Source organism: Sciurus carolinensis, chromosome 2 (genome assembly GCF_902686445.1).
Source record: "Sciurus carolinensis chromosome 2, mSciCar1.2, whole genome shotgun sequence".
NCBI lineage: Eukaryota > Metazoa > Chordata > Mammalia > Rodentia > Sciuridae > Sciurus > Sciurus carolinensis.
Window position 1 is genome coordinate 165,965,567 of NC_062214.1, and position 21,748 is coordinate 165,987,314.

Here is a 21,748-nt window from a genome sequence, read left to right on the forward strand (position 1 = left end):
AAATAAAATACTTGGGAATCAATCTCACAAAAGAGGTGAAAGACCTCTACAATGAGAACTACAGAACACTAAAGAAAGAAATTCAAGAAAACCTTAAAAGATGGAAAGATCTCCCATGTTCTTGGATAGGAAGAATTAATATTGTCAAAATGGCCATACTACCAAAAGTGCTATACAGATTCAATGCAATTCCAATTAAAATCCCAATGATGTACCTTACAGAAATAGAGCAAGAAATTATGAAATTCATCTGGAAGAATAAAAAACCCAGAATAGCTAAAGCAATCCTTGGCAGAAAGAGTGAAGCAGGGGGTATCGCAATACCAGATCTTCAACTCTACTACAAAGCAATAGTAACAAAAACGGCATGGTATTGGTACCAAAATAGAAAGGTGGATCAATGGTACAGAATAGAGGACATAACACAAACCCAAATAAATACAATTTTCTCATACTAGACAAAGGGGCCAAAAATATGCAATGGAGAAAAGATAGCCTCTTCAACAAATGGTGCTGGGAGAATTGGAAATCCATATGCAACAGAATGAATCTAAACCCATATCTCTCACCATGCACAAAACTAAACTCAAAATGGATTAAGGATCTCGGAATCAGACCAGAGACCTTGCATCTTATAGAAGAAAAAGTAGGTCCAGAGCTTCAGCATGTCGGCTTAGGACCAGACTTCCTCAACAGGACTCCCATAGCACAAGAAATAAAAGCAAGAATTAATAACTGGGGTAGATTCAAACTAAAAAGCTTTCTCTCAGCAAAAGAAACTATCAGCAATGCGAAGAAAGAGCCTACAGAGTGGGAGAAAATCTTTGCCAATCATACTTCAGATAGAGCACTAATCTTCAGAATCTATAAAGAACTCAAAAAACTCTACACCAAGAATGCAAATAATCCAATTGACAAATGGGCTAAGGAAATGAATAGACACTTCACAGAAGAAGATCTACAAGCAATCAACAAACATATGGAAAAATGTTCAACATCTCTAGTAATAAGAGAAATGCAAATCAAAACCACCCTAAGATTCCATCTCACCCCAATTAGAATGGCGATTATCAAGAATACAAGCAACAACAGGTGTTGACGAGGATGTGGGGAGAAAGGTACACTCATACATTGCTGGTGGGGCTGCAAATTAGTGCAGCCACTCTGGAAAGCAGTATGGAGACTCCTTAGAAAACTTGGAATGGAACCACCATTTGACCCAGCTATCCCACTCCTTGGCCTATACCCAAAGGACTTAAAATCAGCATATTACAGAGATACAGCCACATCAATGTTCATAGCTGCTCAGTTCACAATAGCCAGATTGTGGAACCAACCTAGATGTCCTTCAATTGATGAATGGATAAAGAAACTGTGGTATATATATACAATGGAATATTACTCAGCCATAAAGAATGATAAAATTATGGCATTTGCAGGCAAATGGATGAAACTGGAGAATATCATGCTAAGTGAGATAAGCCAATCTCAAAAAACCAAAGGAAGAATGATATCACTAATAAGTGGATGAGGACACATAATGGGGGGTGGGAAGAGTTAGTGTTAGGGTTAGAGTTAGGTTTAGGGAGGGGGGCAGGAATGGAGGAAGGAAGGACTGTATAGAGGGAAAAAAGGGGTGGGAGGGGTGGGGAGAAGGGAAAAAAATAACAGAATGAATCAAACATTACCCTATGTATATTTATGATTACACAAATGGTATGCCTTTACACCATGTACAAACAGAGAAACAACATGTATCCCATTTGTGTACAATAATAAAAATAAATAAATAAATAAAATTTTTAAAAAAATGCATAACAGGAAAAAAAAATTAGCCAAGGGAAGAAGTACATGTGACAGAATATAAGGAAAAAATGCCAAATGTGGAGTTTTCATTGTCCTCTTCCAGTAGTCATTAATGCATTTTTTTCCTGGCATCAATGTGTGACGATACATATGGAATATTGCTAGTCAGAGATATTCATCTGCATTTTTGGTATCCAGAGGTGTTCTTGTTGTTAGCTCATTACATACTGCCCATGTGGCTGACCTTTAGTCTTTAGCCCTTCCCAGAGATTGGACTAATATCTTTACTTTCTATTACCTTCCTGAGGCACAACCAGTACCCTTGTATCCCAAAGCCCCCATCATAAATCACATTATTGGATTGTGAGGTGGCCAAAGCCCCAGGCAAACAAAGACACTCCTATTAGGCATGATATTCTGAGGACCTAAGGATCACTTCCCAATAGCTGAAGGCAAAGGCCAAACTCTCTTGAGGTAATGTTACTTCTTCACTACACAGGTTACCCCTGGTGTTTTGCCCAAGACTTTCACATAGCAAAAAATTAACGTTAGTCAAAGAGAGTCTGGGCATCTATATTTCTATAGCATTTATGTGATATACTATAATATTATCAGTGTGAATATGCCTAAGATTTGAAGAAGGCAATGTAAACTATGGGTAAATTTAGAGAAACAGCTAAGCTATCCTCTAAAGGCATTACATACATTTTCATATTTTTGTAGTAGTTTACTCATTTTCCACCTTGATCTATGGTTTTTGTACTATATTTGTGCAGAATTGTACATAGTACATAAAATTGTACGTGGTACATAGAAATTAACTGAACTAATTTCCATTAGTTCTTCATTAGGCCTATCATTTTCCATTGATATTATATCCTGAGGAGACTTTTAACTCAATTTCTCAATATATTTGGCCATCTATTTCAGTACTGCAATATTACTAACAATGCCATTATTACAACATTGCATTACAACATATATTACAACATTTAATATAGAAGTAGATAAACCTTTTTTTGAAAAATGAGTCAAAAGATACTGACATAATACTAGAGTCCTCCTCATAAATTAACAGTTAGCTCATCTATCATCATATCAGAGGACCACAATGTTTCCCACGGTGTTGCCACTCAGGTTTTCAGGCTTGCGAGGTTCTAAAAAAGGAGTGGTCTCAGCAACATATGGCATCATCCTTTCAAGTGTCTGATATAATTATGCTAAGAGACAATATCTTTTTTTCTAAGCCTCTTTGAGACACCAGTGTAATGTTTTATTTCCCTCATTCCATAACTTATTTATTCATTTCCTCAGCTTCCATTTTTCCTTGTATCCATTTTTACCCAAACATTTCTATCTTTGAAAGGAACACAAGATTCAGTCACTGTGGTGGTCCAGATTGTCATCAGTAATATTAGTTTTGCAAGTGCTTCCCATGCACTCCATTCCTATCCATATAGGGTAGAATTACAAAGATAAAGAGATAGTGGAGTGCCTTAAGCTACTAGGCAATATAACTGCATTCTTTCAACCCTAATTTGGTCAGATGATAACATCAGTCCCTTAAGAATTATTACATAAAAATTTAAAGATATTGCTACAGTTTTCTTGCTTAAGAATCATCCCCTCTTCTGGCAACTACAGTTGTATACTGATCCTGGAATCACTGCATCAGGTAGAAAAAAAGAAAGTTGAGGTGACATGGAAGAAAAATTAAAAGTACACTCATAAAGAAAAAGTATAGACATTCCAGCATCCTTCCTTACCCGTTTTCCAGAAAAGTGAAAGTGTCTCTGTAGTTGGGACCTTCCTTTCCTACCTCCTATGTTGAATGTGATCCCACACTAATGAAAGCATGCATACCAGCCCTAATACCTTTCTCTCCTCTCACTGAAAAAAAGCAAATATTTCAGTTGCCCATTCTATTCTCTGTCAAACTTTTTCTCAGAGGATGAAAATATTATGACCCATTTGTATCCTCCAGCAGCCACCTGCATCCGTCTGATTTGCCAATTACATGCAGAGCCTTTCCCCCATTGGATTGTGCCCCATAGCCTTCTGCAGACTCTCTTTTGTTGACAAATAAAATGGTTCCTGTTGGCAATTTGTGCCTCAGAGAATGCAAGAGAAACATATCTAGATTCAGCCCACCTTTACATGCTGTAGCCCCTCAGTGTTCACTCATCTCCTGGGCCAAGGTAGCTACATCAAGCAATTACACATTACATCTGCTCTTCATTTCTAATTAGCTTCTAATCTTACAAGGGTGTTCTTCTGACAAACATTAATACATCCATCACTAATGCACCCCTTAAGTTCCCAGAATGATTTCCTTAGGGCCGTGTCCCATGCAGGCATTTCTTTAACAGATCAATTTTCATTGCCCTTCTGCCTGACCATATGACCAGCCCACTGGACACTGCTCATGAGTCAGCAAAAAAACAGATTTAGAGGCAAGAAAAATGTATTTCAGACCATCAAGTTGAATTGCTTTTATCTTTTTCAGCCAACTACAAAGTTGGAATACTTCAAAAGACTGCCTTCAAGCCGGGCGCAGTGGCGCACGCCTGTAATCCCAGCAGCTCCGGAGGCTGAGGCAGGAGGATCTCGAGTTCAAAGCCAGCCTCAGCAAAAGCGAGGCACTAAGCAACTCAGTGAGACCCTGTCTCTAAATAAAATACAATATAGGGCTGGGAATGTTGCTCAGTGGGAAGTGTCCCTGAGTTCAATCCCCAGTACCAAAAAAAACAAGACTGCCTTCACTTTAGATACCAATTGCAAAATTTAAGGTATTTCTAAAGCCACTCTCAAGTTTAATAATTCATAAGGATTCTGAAAACTCACTGAGAGCTGTTATACTCATGGTTATTTTTTATAAGGAAGGGATATAAATTTAAATCAGCTAAGGAGAAAAGTGCATAGGGAAGAATATAAGGTACCAAACAAAGAGATTCCATTGTCCTCTCCTCTTGGAATCATGGATGTGGAAATCTTGGAAATCTGACCTCAATGTGTAACAGTACTTTCAGAGTATTGCCAGCTAAGAATGCTAACCTGAGCCTTTGGTATCCAGATTTCTTAGTGCCTGGTAGCCAAAGTCTACAGGCAAAACTTTTTATCAGGCATGTCATTCCAAGGGTCTGGAGATACCTCCCAGAAGCTGAGGGTAAAGACTAGACTGCCTTTTGGTCAAGGTTAAATTCTTACTATACAGTAAATTAATTGAGCTATACAAAAAGAGGTCAAAAGATTATGCAGCCTTCCAGGTAGTCCAGTAATCTCCCCAAAATTTTTTAAGTTATTTCTTCAAATTTTAGTTTATAAGGTGTTACTTTAAATGTGAAAGAGAAAGACTTCTACCTGTTCCCCGACATACCTGACTCTGTTTTGGTTATAACTTCTCACTATTTCTCTTTTGGTAATATAATATAGGTAATATCAGCACCTGAGCAACAGATTATGTTTACTTTATGCAAGTCAATATATAAGCTCATTTCTATTTTTACATATTGTATAATGTTTCCTAGTTATACTTTATTATGATAGTCACAACTTTAGCTTTCTGAACAAAATAATCTGGTCTTCATGTAGGCTATCAGTTCTAGTGTCCTGCTCTAACTGAAAACATGAAAACTTTTACCTTTCCCACCTTTCTCATAATGCATTTTTATACCTTAAAGTCGTATCAGATGTTAACCTTTAAAAAAAATGCAGCATGTGCTTATCTAGTACTGTAGTACCAGCTTAATAGTTCTCTAGTTCATGGAGAATACTGTATGCCATGCTTACTTTATATTTCACATTACAAAAGCAATGCTTTAAATGTAATTCATATTTGAGATTATAGAAGGAAATGCAAATCTAAAATCAAGAATCAATTTGACACCATTTTATATGTCTAGAAAAAGGCTGCATCCTCATTTTTTCCTTTATTTTTCTTGTGGACAGGAATGCTTTCAGTTCATACTGCCAGCTCTACCTCATGCCATTGACCTTTTACGTGATGCCATTGTAAAAGTAAAGGAGGTGCACGATGAACTTGAAGATTTGCCTTCTCCACCACCTCCTCTTTCCCCTCCTCCTACAACCAGCCCCCATAAACAGACAGAAGACAAAGGGGTACAATGTGAAGAAGAGGAAGAAGAGAAGAAAGACAGTGGTGTTGCTTCGACAGAAGATAGTTCTTCATCACATATAACTGCAGCAGCCATTGCTGCCAAGGTAAGCCTGTTGAGAGAGGCTCTGAGATCTGGAGAACCCCCAGGTGAATGTATTGATTTCATCCCTCTTTCCATCCTATCCTTCCATTTTTTCCTCTAGGACGTCCTAAAAAAAAAGAAAGAACTGGAATATCCATTACACTGTATTACTATGTTTCCTTCTGGATATAGATCCTTGAAGACAATGGAGTTTATTTTGTGCTATGAGGCATTATAGTTACTGCTGCCACTTATTAGAGTTATAGCTTCCATGACAAATAATGTGCTATTAAGAACTCTTTGAAGGTATCATTTTATGGACATATTAAATATATAATATTTACATATGAAGAACATCAAAACTTAATAAATTCTTAACTGTAGAAAATAAGTTAAAAGACCTTAGATGATTCAAGAAATAAGTTGGGATAAATTAATAAAAACTTTTTAAAGACAAGGATTTTAAGCAATTATCAAATTTTCCTCAACTAAACACTTATTCAAATATTACTGGACACAAATTATCATAGTGGTATAGAGAAGAAATGGATATAATACACTTGCATTTTTAACTTAATAAAATAATAAACATTGTTAGTTAATACCAACATATTAGAAATTCTCTTTGAATAGTTCTGAGATATTTAGAGTAAATTCATTCATTTTAAAGTCACTAAATGACTTACACTGTTACTCATACCTCGTAGAATTCACCTAATCTTTTAATATTTTCAGAAAGCAGCATATCACGTGTACAAATGATAATTATTCATTGATTAATAGCACAAAGGTTGAAATTTAATTGCTTTATGAAGTGATTTGCAGAGTTGCATAGGACATTCACATATTTTGGCTATGAGCATAGTGAGGTGTTTATTGAGAAAATAAAGATTAAAATCAGAGAAATCCCTTCCAAGTGTCCATTAAGGCAACTAGCAAATGGTTCCTTCAATGAATACAAGATGATTCTATATCCAGATTATTCAATAATCTATTAAGTCCTTACCTAATACTAGTAAGTGTTTAAGTTGTGTGTGATTTTTTAATGGAACAAAAGGTGAAATAGGTACATTTTTAAATCATTGATATGTTTCTTGTCTTTTACTCTTAATTAAAAGAGTAAAAAAGTACCATCAGTTTCAGTCTTAAGGAGAAAGTTTATAGATTTTGAAATCTAAGCTGATTTTGTTACAACATATTTAGAAAATTTTGGCATATCATTGTTCCATTTGTTTTCACCAATTTTCCTTTTAGTCATGTTGCTTTTGTAGTTGCATGTTTTCCTGTCACTATATTCATAATTGTTATGTGTTGTGCATTAGAAGCATCCATTCTACACCAGTCCTGCTGTTATCATGGCACATGGTGAGCAGCCCATCCCTGGTCTCATCAATTATCCCCATCATGCAACAGGCAGTACAGATGAACGGGTAAGACAAGAGGCTTTTGCATTAATGATTTTGCAAATACACATCCTTCTTCTCTTTGGAGGTGAGCTGTAACATATCATGGAAGATGTGTTATTTTATTTTGATGGATCTTCAGCAGTGTCTTGTGAAAGTATAAGTGACACTGAGCACAATTCATCGAGGAATATAATAGTTTGTCTTGTACCTAAAGATCTCTGCTATCATTGATTCTTTAGTTTGTGACAGTGAGCATTCATCACAACTTTTAAGACATTTGTTGCTCCAAAATTTTTTCTTAGAAAATTTATTGATTATCTTTAAATAAATTGACTAAAATAATAAGAGACCCTTAAAAGGATCACTTTGAGTCTTAAAAAATCTAGATAGATTAGTCAAGCTAATATTTAATTTGTATTTACCTTGCTTTCTCATTTTTTTTCCATCATGATTTTGCATTTCATTTATTTTCCTTCACTGTGTTCTCATTACAACCATTTAAGGGGTTGAAATTCTCTTATTTACATATCTTTAGAATCAAACTTTCAAGTATTAATGTTCTCTCAGGCACTGGTTGAATGATAGTTTTAAAATTCCAAAACATTCCAGATTAGAAAAGTATAAAGTGACAAATATAAATCACTCAGTAGTGATAAGTAGTGATGTTAGATCATGGCTCAAAAAAAAAGAATCCTTCTTAATCCTTAATATGGATATAAAATGGAACAGCAACAATAACGTAATAAAGTGAAATTTAACTTTTAAGTACTTGGGAGGAAAAAAAACACCCAAGATTTGGAGGAAAGAAACTCCAGCAACTTAGCATCAGTAATCTTTTGGGAGACACATTACCAAATAAAAGACTTTAGCCTTTATATTTATTTGGAACTAAACTTTAATTAGTCAAAGACTGAGTAGAAAATTTAAATCTTTGTTAGTAATTGGCAAATTCCAATAGACAACATCATGTGAATTTTCCAGATATAGCTTTGCTGTAAACATTCCAAAATGTACCAAAATTAAAGCAGTCTTTTTGTATTGTCATCAGAGCAGCCATATTCACTATAATAATCATTCTGGGTTTTCAAACTAAGGTAATTGGAAGTTTCTGTATTCATAGCCAAGATTTTAAGTTATATTCTGAGTTTCAGATTAGTATACCAAAATTTACTTGTGTGGCTCTTTTTTTCATTTCTCCCATAACTAGTACCATTTGAGATACATAGGAGGGAAGTTAGTTATTACATATGATGGATGCCTTAAATTTTTAGGACTTTGTTCTCTGGAGGAACAAGTTGAGAATGGCTGTTATACTGTTCTCACTGAGTGTCCTCATATGGCATCATCCAGAACTTCTACTTTATTAACTGGTGTTTAATAATCCTTTCTAAGTAGTAGTATTGGTTGTTTTAATAGATATAACATCATTATACTTCCTTTGATAAATGATAATAAGAGTAATACAGCAAAGAGTATAATGTTCTTATTCTTGATACCTGGATGGAAAGAATAAGATAAAGAATGAAAAGGAGGAAATAGTAACAGAAAATAAAGAAAAGGAAAGACTTCAGTACTCTTAGTGCTTCAAAATGCAAATATGAATAGATTGTCCTAGTCCATAAAGACTTTACAGCCTAGCTAGAGTTGTTCTTTTTATTACTTATTTACTTTTCCGTACTCCTTTTTCTACTTATAATTCAGAAAGTAAAACAATCCATGTACTGACTCTTTAATACTTAGTTGCTAATTATTGTCAAACTGATGAACTTACTATTTCAGGAGATAAAAGAGTTGGGAAATGCTTCATGTAATGGATATTTGTTATTAGCCACATAAGCAACCATTTGCCATTCCCTACTCCTAATACTACACTGCACTTCAGTCACGTAATTTGGGTGGACTGGCTTAAGGTAAACAACATAACTATTTCACCCAACCACCATTATTAATTCAATGAATACATAATTCAAGCCAGTCAGAGTCAAAAAGTCTTGTCTCTTAGACTTTATGTGAAGTACTAGGCACACAAATTCTGGGTTTGTGGCAAATATGAATGTAGAAATATGTAAAATTCCAAGAACTGTCTTTTTGTGATGTTGTAAAGAAGTTCTACATAATGGTATCAATGGTAAAGAAGCAATCCTGAGAAATGGAAGGTAGAAATATTGGGTCCTGATCCTGTTATTTGAACCAACCACCCAAGCCCCTGTTGAGCTATATCTAATTCTTGATTTTCCAGTTCTATGAACTAATAAATAATTTTAGAAGACTAATTAGAGGTAGATAGGTATACTATTGTTTATAAACAAAAGTCTTTTCTCTAATATGCATCAATATTTCTGTTTCATCAAAGAGATGAAAAATATACCAAATAATAGCTACATATATCAAATAGGACTTCCTTCAGTTTCATATTTGGGTGAGAAACCTGATTCAAGAGGATAGAGGAAGGGAAATGTGACATAAAGAAAGAAGAAAAAGGAAAAAACAAAAACAAAAATTCCTGCCTCTCTATGCTAAATGTGAAGTTCTTCTCCTTGAGACTAGATACAAATCTGAAGATGACAATTTGTGTTTTATAGTCTGAAGGCAAATGATAGGTTCAAAAATCAAAATTCGTGACAGAAAAAGTATAAATTTAAGACAAAGAGAAAAGATACCCTTGGAGATACATAATAGGAAATCCCATCTCATAGACAGAATTAAATCTTCTGGAGAAGTCCAGCTCAATAATGATTCTCCCAAGCAGCACTGAATGAAAGAAAATCTTCTGTTTGCCCTGGGAAGAGTTGGTGATTTTTCTCTTGGTAAAAAGATATAGAGAAAAACATATGTCAAATCCATATGGTAAGTTGGGAAGAAATCTCTTTCTAGAGCATTTGATAAGAACGTCAGAGAGAACCTGCCTGGAAATAAATGACACTATTATAAATGACCAGGAATACATTATAAAGTTTGGGTCAGAAAATTAAAGTATGTAGAAGCAAATATATGTGGTTTTATTGTTTCTATCCATGTCGATTGTGTTTTTTTTAAATTGTAAGATTTAAATCTTTTTAAACGTCTTTTGTGGCAGTAACATAAAGTATATTCTGAAGAATGCTTATTGTTCAATTGAGAAAAATCTGTATTTTGCCATTATTAGGAAAAGTGGTCTACATATGATCAATATAGGGCTAGTTGGTTTATACTATTGTTTAAATCTTATATGTTGTTTCTTGATCTTCTGAATAACTATCCTAAACATTATTGAAAGTAGGATGGTGAAGTTTCTCATCATTATTGTTGAGCTTTTTCTCTCTTCAGTGCTGTCAGTTTTTGCTTTATGTATATTTGTGTTCTCCCTTCTTGATTAAATTTTATCATTATGTAATTAATGACTCTTTTTCTCCTGTAATAATTTTGGTCTTCAAGTCTGTTTTGTCTGATATTGCTATAGCCTCTCCAGGTCTCTTTTGGTTATTGTTTCTTTCACCTTCAACCTGATTGCATTTGGGAGTCTAATGTGAATTTCTTATAGATAACATAGAGTTAAATCATGTTTTCTTTGATCTATACAGCCAATTTCTTTTAATTGGGTAGTTTAATTGGTTTATACTTAATGTAATTACATCAGCTGTTTTTTTTTAATATTTGTTTTCTATATGTCATCTTTTTTGTTTCTCATTTCTTCCATTGCTTTCTTTTTTATCATAGCTAACTTTCTAGTGTGCTATTCTGATTCCTTTCATTTTTTCACTCAACAGTTTTTATTTATTTTTGTTAGTGGTTGTCCTTGGAATTAGTTAACAACTTACTTTATAGCAATCTAGTTTGAGTTAATACCACATTAGTTTCATTATTATATGAAGAATTTGCTGTTTCTTTTGCTTGTGTTATTTTCACAAATTACACATTTGTACATGGTACTGGTATCATCATAGATATATAATTGTTTTATATAGTTTTATTTTAAATTATATTTACCTATGTAGAGTACTTAACCTATGTAGAGTTCTTTATTTATTCACACAAATTTCAGATACTATCTAATATCCTCTCATTTCAAGTTTATGGACTCCCTTTAAGAATTCTTATAAGACAGATCCAGTAGCAATAAACTTTCTTAGTGTTTATGTGTCTGGGAATTTTAATTTTCCTTTCATTTTTGAAGTATAGTTTTGCCAGATATAGGATTCCTGGTTGACACTTTTCTTTTTTTTTTTTTTTTATGTTTAGCATTTTGAGTTTATCATCTCACTCCCTTCTGATTCCCTTGTTTTCAGCAAATGTGGTTGAAATCAGCTGTTAATCTTTTTTTTTATTTTTACAGACTGCATTTTGATTCATTGTAAACAAATGGGGAACAAATTTTTGTTTCTATGGTTGTGCACAATGTAGATTTATACCATTTGTGTAATCATACATGTACATAGGGTAAAGATGTCTGTCTCATTCCACCATCTTTCATGCACCCGCTGTTAGTCTTTTGATGATCAGGATTCTCTTTGTCTTTGTCACTTTGGACAGTTTGATTATAATGTGTCTCAGTGTCCATGATTTTTAATTTATCATTCTTGAGATTGTTGGGCTTTTTGTATATAATCAGGTCTTTTATCAAGTTTGGGGAGTTTTCAGGCATTATTTCCTTAAATATTTATTGCTTCTTTTTTCTTCTGGCACCACCATTATGTATATCTTTGCAGACTTAACAATATTCCACAGATTCCTTAAGACCTATTTTAGTTTTTTACTTTCATTTATTTTTTATGTTTTTATTGGTGCATTACAATTATATTTAATAGTAGGATTCACTATGATATATTGATACATACATACATATAACATAATTTGATTAGTTTTGTTGCCTAGCTCTTCCCCTTTTCCTCTACTCTACCCTCCTGATCCTTTCTTTGCTCCATTAGTCTACCTTTCATTTTTTTTTAATTGGTACATTATAATTATACATAAAAGTGGGATTTGTTGTGATATATTTGTACATACACATAGCATAATTTGGTCAATTTCATTCCCCAATGCCTCCCTTTTCCCTCTCCTCCTTCCTCCCTCATGGTCTTCTTGCTCTATTCTTCTGTTCTTCCTCCTATTTTCTTGAGATCTTTTTTATTCCTATTTTCTTTCTAACTTTCACATATGAGAAAAAAACATTCAACCCTTGACTTTCTGAATTTGACTTATTTCACTTAGCATGATGTTTGTTCTCCAGTTCTATCCTATTTACCAGCAAATGACATAATTTCATTCTTTTTAGCTGAGTAAAACTCCATTGTGTATATATAATCTCACTTTTTTCTAATTTTTCTTTTTGCTTCTCAGACTAGATAATTTCAATTGACTTATCTTCAGCTTCACTAATTATTTTTTTCCCCTTTGGCTAAATCTGCTTCTGAATTCCTATAGTGAATTTTTCCTTTTAATTATAATTTTCAACTTGAGAATGTCTATTTGGACTATTCAGCCATAAAAGAATGAAATCTTGTCATTCACAGCAACATGAGTGAAACTGGAGATCACTATGTTAAGTGAAATAAACCAGGCACAGAAAGATAAATACAGCATGATCTAATTTGTATATGGAATCTTTAAAAAAAAGTTAAACTTATATAAGTTGAGAGTAGAATGGTGGTTATCACAGGTAGGCAGTGCACACCTATAATCCCTGCAACTCACAAGACTGAGGTAAAGTTCAAGCCTAGGCAACTTAGTGAGACCCTGTCTCAAAATCAAAAATAAAAAAGATTGAGAATGTAGCTCAGTGGCAGAGTGTCCTGAGTTCAACCTCCAGTAACACACACACACACACACACACACACACACACACACACACACAAATAGACCAAGTAGGTGAAACCTATATTGACCAAAAATTAACCTCTTTTCTTTTTACTATTAAGATCAACCCAGATGCCTCAGGGTTTTTGTTAGGAGTATTTGAGGAGCCTCTGGGCTTCTCATACTTTTCCTTTACCAGGATAGGTCAGGATCTTGCTGTCCACATGTGGTTTCCCTTGGTCTTAGGTACATTTCCTTTTCAATAACCCTCATATTTACGAAGTATATACTGTTTGGCTTTCTGTTTGCTAGTGTTCTCACCTTCTCCATGATCAGGAGTCAGGTGACTTGCTGGAGTAGCAAGTCCCTGACTGGTTTTTTTTTTTTTTTTTTTCTTAGACCTTTTATTTTCTTTGGTTATGGGCTCCACTTCTCAGTTGCTTAATATCCACATGGCCAGTTCTACCAGCCTTGAAGTGGGATTATTCAGTTTTAATTTTAACTTTTGTAATTTTAGTTATATTTCCATTTAACTGGGGTCAGTATTAGTATTGGGAGTCAGTGTCATATCTTATCTATCCTGTAAGTGATTGCTTTTTATCTCAAATTAACTCAGATTATTATGCTAGAAGTTGCATTTCTGCAAACTGCTACCAGAGAACAATTCTAAAATTTTACAAGGAAAATACAAAATAAAATTAACAAGAACAAAGATATATTCAGTTTGTATAATAGCTCTGAAACAAGAAATATAACCTTTATAATGTTAGTGTACCTTTGATATCTGTTCAGGTTCTACAAAAACCCATAATTTGTCAATATAATCTAAATCTAAATTATCATTAAATGTATGAAAAGAAGCTCACTCTCATTAACAATCAGGAGAAGTGAAAATGGAACTTACAATGAGAAATTTTTACATAAAAAATTGTTTAAAAAGAAATTATATTTCTTTTTAAAACTTTTAATACTTTTATAATTTACCCAAACACTAATTTAGTTTTGTACTAAACCTGTTGGGGGGGGGGAGGGACTCACAGTATTCTGTATGGTAAACATTTATCATTTTGAACAGAACTTTAAGTGGGCTTAATTTTAGCCTATTTGAGGGACCATCCTAACATGGAGCAGGGCAAGAGACACAGCCTTGTCCCAGGTGAGGTGGGCCTTTTGACAAAAATCTGAGCTTAAATTTTTATATTTGAAGTTAATTCTTGCCCCCTTTCTAAATTCAGTTTAGAAGTATAAGAAAACAAAGTTCTCATGCATTGTTTTTGGAGTCTATTTTAAGAACAGTTAATATAATAATATCACATCTGAAAGATGAATCAAACAGAAAGACAGAGATCTCTTAATTTCCTTTCTTTGTGGAAAAATGGCAAAAGGCTTTTATGGTTTAAGTTGTCGACCTCTAAAGTGAGTCAGGCTCTTATTATCTTTTCAAAAATACATATAAATTCACACCCCAGTGTAAAGACCAAGATGATTTTCCATATTAACTTGTCAGTAGCAGGTTACTTTTATCCAGTTGCAAAATATTAAATGACAAATAAAGTTCCACTTAATTTGTCTTTTAGGAATAAATTATATGTTTTAAAAATAAAATAGAATGCCCTGTTTACAGATGTACTCCCTAGGTAACTAATGGCCAATCTTTTTAATTATCACAGTTGCACAGTTTGGAATGCCATACATTTGGACACAGCTAATTATTTTTGCTCAAACATGATAGTTTTAATACAATTAAGAGCACACACGTTACCAAAACTGCAGTCTTTGTTCCTGATGCCAATCCAATAAGAACATAGTTTTGAGAAAAAGGAAAAATAAGGTTTTGGGTTTTTTTTTTTTTTAGTCTTTGTTCGTTATTAAATTATTATTCCCCATATATTCACATCACAAGTTAGATTTCTAACAATTATTTGTTTCACTATGATAAAATATACATAAAATAAATTCACCATTTAAACCACTTTGAGTATATAGTTCTGGCACATTAAATACATTCTCACTGTTGTACTAATGCCACCACCATCCTGTCCCTGGGGCTATGATTCTGCCCATCAAGGGGAACAGCATTTGTTGTTGTTTTTGTTGTTTTTTTTTTGTTGATAGTAAACCTCTTTTATTCTTTAGTTATGATTCTAGGAGACTCTGATGACAAAGAAGGTTTTGAATAATATGCACTCTAGGTGATATTTTTTATTCTTTTTAGTTATTCTTTTTAGTCCTAGAATCCATTATGATATAAATATATAATCATGGAATAAATTTTATTCTAATTAGGACCCCATTCTTGTGGGTGTACATAATGGTAGAATTCATTTAGGTATTTTTGTAATGTACATAGGACAATTATGTTAGATTCATTCTACTATATTTCCTATTCCTATCTCCTCTCCCTTCCCTTCATTCCCCTTTGTCTAATCCTCTGAACTTCTATCCCACCTACCCCATATTGTGGTTTAGCTTCCACATAACAGAAAAAACATTCGACTTCTAATTTTTTGGAATTGCCTTATTTCACTTAGCGTGTTAGTCTCCAGATCCATCCATTTACTGGCAAATGTCAAAGTCATTCTTCTTTATGACTGAAAAATATTCCATTGTGTATATATACCACAATTTCTTTATCCATTCATCTGTTGAAGGGCACCTAGGTTGACTCCATAGCTTAGCTATTGTGAATCGTGCTGCTGTACACTTTGATGTGGCTGCATCACTGCAGTATGCTGATTTTAAATCCTTTGGATATATGCCAAGAAGTGGGATAACTGAGTTAAAAGATAATTCCATTCCTAGGTTTTAAGGAATCATCACAGAGAACTCAAAAAAACTTAAAACCATAAAATCAATCCAATCAATAAATGGATACAGGAACTGAACAAACACTTTTCAGAAGAATAAATATGAATGGTCAACAAATACATGAAAAAATGTTCAGCATCTCTAGCAATTAGAGAAATGCAAATTAAAACTACACTGATATTTCATCTCGCTCCAGTCAGAATGCAATTGTCAAGAATACAAGTAACAATAAATGCTGCCCACCAAGTAGGGAAAAAGGTATGCTCATACATTGCAGATTGAGAAACAGGGGTTTTTTAAGAGGTCATTCAAAGGCCGCATTCTATGTGTTCTCTGTCCAGAGTTGTAATTCATTTGTTAATTTGGGAGAGAGTCATTTCTGAGATCTTTTGATGCCATCTCTAAAGTCTGAATTACTTCTTCCTGTGGTGGATGAACAGATATTCTGCCTAAGGATGGGAAAGAAAGTAATCAAGTTTCCCCCAGGATTAGGGAGGGGGAGGGAGAGAGGAAGAGAAAGAAACAGGTCTCTTTAAAATAAGTCCTAGTGGCAAAGCAGCAATGGCTATATTCAAAGCATAAAGCAGACCACTGTTAAACAAATTTAAACATGGAAAAGGGTTTTCCTACAATTTTAGTTTGGAGGACAGTAGCTTGATATTTTCCTAAGCTTTGCATTGTAGAATACTAGTACACTTGGGAGCACAAATAAGTTTAACATACATAGAAGCCAGTAGTAATTAGCATCACAGCTACATAGAAGTGTTAGGTTTGTATAGGTTAATAGCACTGACAAAAATCAAAGAATAGCTCTAGACCCTTATAAGCTTAGGACTTAATGACTACAAATAGACTTTCTATGTGATGTACAAGTGCATATCATACATACAATAAAAAATGCTTCATATTGTACAAAGGAGAGCATTTATCAGTTACCATGTGTTAAACAAACCTATATACCTTAACTTTACAAACTCTTGTATAATACTTATGTAAATATTCATGGTATATTTAGCCCTTAGATGTATACACGTCTCTAATCAGATAATTTAAATCATAGTTGTTTGTTAAAGTTACACAATAATCATTTTGGACTTTAACACACATACTTGAACAAATGCTAATTCTTTTAGACTTAGCTTTTTTAAATAATGAAAACCTAATAGACACAAGAAATTATCTTGATAAAACACAAAATCTTGATTCTTTAAACCCATTCTTTATAAGTGTTATTAAAAGCATATTGTTTTAAGAAAACATCATTGCTGTAAACATAGATTATTAGATTCTCATTTTATATCAATACGTTAAATTTTGATCTTAGAAAAATCTTCCAATAACTTATATTATAGTCAACCTAATCACAAATGCAAATTTCCTAAAATTTTCTTCCTTAAACCTTTTCTGACTTATGTCTACAATTGTTTACATCCTTAGTCTTGTCCTCTCTTTCCTACTTTAGACTTTAGGATGAAAATCTTACTTTACCATACAAAATCCTTTTTCATCCAAAAACATTTCCTTTATCTTTTAACTTTCCTTTCTGAAATACATCCTCATACCTATGACTTTAGTATATATCTTTCTTCTATATGATTCTTTTCTGCCTTTTTACTTTCCTTAAGTTTACAATTTAAAACAACCTTTGAAACAGGTCTTGAAAATCAGGATCAGGTCTTCCTTCCCCTGGTGTTGAAGATTAAACACATGAGAAATGCTGAGGCAAGAAAACAAGTTTTATTTAAAAGGTAGAGGAGAGAAAGGAGAGGAGGGGGAGAGAAAGAGAGGGAGAGAGAGGAGAAAGACAGAGGAAGAGAGAGAAAGGGAGAGAGGGAGAGAGGAGATGGGGGGGAGATAGAGAGAGGGAGAGAGGAGAGAATGAGATGAGAGAGGGTAGAGAAGAAAAGAGAAGAGTAGAGAAGAAGAGAGAAAGAGGAGAGGGAGAGAGGTGGGCGGAGAGAGAGAGAACTTCTCCAGAGAGAAGAGGATCCAGAGCTGGTGTCAGAGGGTGTGGGACTGTCTTGCCCCTTTTATAGATTTCAGGTTTCCTTTCTTCTCATGCCTCCTCCTCTTCCCACTCTGTCTACCCAAAGGTTGGAATGACCAAAGGGCAGGAAAGGGGCAACCCAGGGGGTACTCATTAACACCTCCTTGCTTGGAGGAACAATTCCCTGGAGGCAGATAACCCTGACAACAGTTTGGGAGGAGGGGGAAGTATTCTGGAGGTATTAGCATTTTATTTCCTTTTGAATTAGCCCTCATCTTCCCAACTCAGTCGTTCATTATCTGTCCTATCTATTCTTTGCCCTGGTCTCACCTTCATAAAATATCTGAACTTATACAAATTACTCATTTTTCTCAATAATACAAAATTCTTTATGCTTTTTGTGGTATTTTAATCAAACCGCAACTTAAAATTTTGTATTCTTTGTATATAATATTACATCTATTAGAATTTTAACTCAATACTTGCTTTTTAGTGAAGAACCAATGACAAAGCAATTTAATCTGTTTTTCCATATATCAAAAATTTACAAAAACATTCATTAATAGACCCAAATATTGTTGTCTTACAGAATTTAAGAAGCCTAAAGAACTTGACTTTATATTTAGTAGTTGATGTTTAAGTGTGTTAACTTAGATATGTCTCAGTTGTCTTCCCTAACAAATACATTTATAAATATTTATCCCCTTTATGTCAAACCTAATTTACCCATTTTAAACAGCTATTTTCAGATTACCTATGAAAACTAAGATAGTCAACAAGCATAGTTAACATTTTAAGCCTTTTTTTTCCTGTAAAGAAAAACCCAAAGAGCAATGGGCATTGTACTTTAACATCTTAACAGAGACAAATACATTCCAACTGCTTTATAACCTAGGCAAAAAAAAAAAAAAAAGCATATGTTAATAACCTTAAAGACATCCTTACTTTTTTATCTTGTGAGAAACATACTCACCTACCCAAACCAAATAATGGACTCAGAGACATGAGGTGCAGTGGAAGCAAAACTTTACTGAAGGTCTTGCAAGATCAGATGAACAGCACATCCAGAGTGTTTACAACCAGTATTTTATCCCCTCATGTGCATGGTCCCACACCTGGTTCTTCATTGGCTGAGTACTTTACTACAGTGTGCACAGTCTCCAAAGGTTTTACATTCTCCTCTTGGGTTACTTAAAGACATGTACCTTTAGTTGTCTCCACCTCTCTTTGTTCTCTTGCAATGGGAAGACCTTCCTAGGGTGAGTTCATTATGGCACCTTAGACAGTTCTTACTTTCTCATTTGATTCTCCTCTCCCCCACCCCCATCCTGTTGGTCAAGGTGCTGTTCAAGTGCAAGAACTTTGAGTCTGCTACATAGGCAGGCTGTTGTGCTATTGTGTGGGTAACCTTCCTCTGCTCTGTTTCTCCTCCAACTGTTTGTCTTATATTCCCAGTAACTTTACATTCAAGGCTAAATACTATATTATAAAAATGGACCACTGGACTTTATATTTCTCATATTCTTACCAACAAATTTAAATTATTTGTCAAAGATTTATTTAATTCACAAGAACTAAAAGATCTTTAGATCCATTTTTTTATAATTTATGAACACTCATTTATAAGCAGATTTGGTACCATGTAGACACATCATACACTATGTACATGTATACAAACATAGATAGATAGAAAGCAAGATTATATCTTTCAGCTGGATTTACCCTTTGCTAGATTGTTTAATTTGTTGATATGATTACCATAGTCCTATATAATCCTTAATCTTAACTCTGACCTTGCAAAGGTATGATTTATTTAAAACAAAGGAGAAAATTTTCATCTCAAAGTCACAGAATTAGCCTAAACACTGAGAAGGACATAGGCCAGGCCCAATAAAAACAAAATTTTAGAGGTGATGTTTGTTATGCAAACTTATTTGTGTGACCTGCACTGTAGAACCTAGAAACTGGCGAAGGGCAATGGGGGATTAAGAAAGACAAACACTTACAGAGAGAAAGCTGGAACCAGGTGGGACACCAACCTCTAATGGAGGAATAGCGATCCAGAGCTAGTACAGCCCATTTATTATATAGGTTTTATCATCAAAAGGTTATTTGTGGGAAAGTTTCTGCAAAGCAGACAGACTTGAAGTTTGCAGCACTTGTAAGACATTGTGGTTATCTTGTTATGCCCAGAATTCTCTATCCCTAGCAGCTGGTGTCTGAGCTCAAGGTCAAGACTAATACTGTTCTGTGACTTTGCACAGACCTTCCTCAGGCAGAGCATCACTATAGCAATCTTGGCAATCTTGTCCTGCACCTTTGCACAGAAAGTTTCCAGCACAGGCCCAGCCACAGCCACAAGGCAGTAAGAGACCATGATCCAAGTCACCACTCTCCACACTTAATATCTTTACTCAACAGTGGGAGACCCCCTTACAGAAATCCCGTTTATAACATGTTAATCAGAGGCCAGAGAGCACCTGGGAAAGCCTCCTTTAAGTTTTCCAAAACTTGTTAATAAAATGTCTGCCTAATGCTTTATTTATTTATTTTTTTTAAGAACTCTGTCACTTTGTTTGGAGCAAGAGTTAAGTAAGCTAAGATTTTTTTTTACAGAAATTCACCAGTGTGTCAGATATCCTCTCTAATAAAGAAACAGAAAAGAAAGTTATCTTGTAAAACAGGTTAAAAAGAGCTTTTTTTTTACAGTTAGCATAGATAAGGTATTGGGTACCCACAGATAGGGGACAAGAAAGTTACAGGTGCTCATTAAACAGAATGCAGGATAATTTTAGAATTCCAGAAAGTAACACAGTAAGTAATGGATTATAGAATAGAGGACAGAAACATGGAGGAGGCCTGTGTAGTTGGGCATGACCACAGTGGGTTCTATCAATTGTGATGAACACTGAATCAGTTGTTAAGATGGCTACTTGTCCATCTGTGGGATAGATATATTTCAACCATTACCACTTTTATCCCCTTCTTTAGGGCCTTCTAAAAGGGTAGATTTCTTCTCTTTCCTTTAGCCCCAAGTGAGTTTGAGAGCCCTTGAATAATTGCTTAAAATAACAAGACTTGAATAACTGTTAGTTTGTTTATTTGTTTTAAAGACAGCAGGGGAAAAAGAGCCAAATAGTCAGACCTCTGTCCATTTTTCTTCCCATTTTTACAGAACAAGCTTCCATTCTCTAATTGACATTGGGGCCAAACTGTGTTACAGAATAAAATTCAATTTTCTTTCTTTAATCCTCTACCTTAAAATAATCCCAACTATTTAATGTGCAAAGGGGTGAGTTCTCAAAGATAGACATTGAATTATGCACAATCTTATAATCTCCATGTTTCAAAGGTTCATTTACAATATGTGTTTCAAATCTTATGCACAGAACCCATGTGTGAGGTCATTGGGTTCAATACCCAGAACCAGAAAAAAATAAATAAATAAAGTAGTATAAAATTTTTAAAAATTTGTGCACATAACTTGAAACTGTTCTAGTTCCCATTATTAGATTAGTAGACCCAAACCTATTACTAATATCCAAAAACACGAATTAAAATATGCACAGACTAAAATAATAATATTAGAAATGCTATACACTATCAGTCATTATGTTTGTGTATTTTGGAATAACACATTTTATTCTTACCATATTGGTAGGTATAAATAATAATAGCCAACATTTATTTACTATTTACCATGTGAAAGCACTAAATGTTACATACATTATCACAGTAATCCAGTGAGGCAGATACTGTCATCCTCATTT

At 34.1% G+C, this 21,748-nt stretch overlaps 1 protein-coding gene across 20 annotated transcripts in view; it reads left to right on the forward strand.

Moving 5' to 3' along the window:
- Positions 1-21,748, forward strand: part of Gphn (gephyrin) — a 641,988-nt gene that overhangs the window by 393,295 nt on the left and 226,945 nt on the right. For 12 of the 20 annotated variants that reach the window (XM_047539518.1, XM_047539521.1, XM_047539519.1 and 9 more), the window contains 2 exons: positions 5,755-6,027; positions 7,328-7,435. In XM_047539518.1, coding sequence (XP_047395474.1) covers positions 5,755-6,027; positions 7,328-7,435 — 381 coding nt within the window. The remainder of the gene's footprint in view (positions 1-5,754; positions 6,028-7,327; positions 7,436-21,748) is intronic. The other 8 variants (XM_047539524.1, XM_047539528.1, XM_047539535.1 and 5 more) reach the window with 1 other exon arrangement.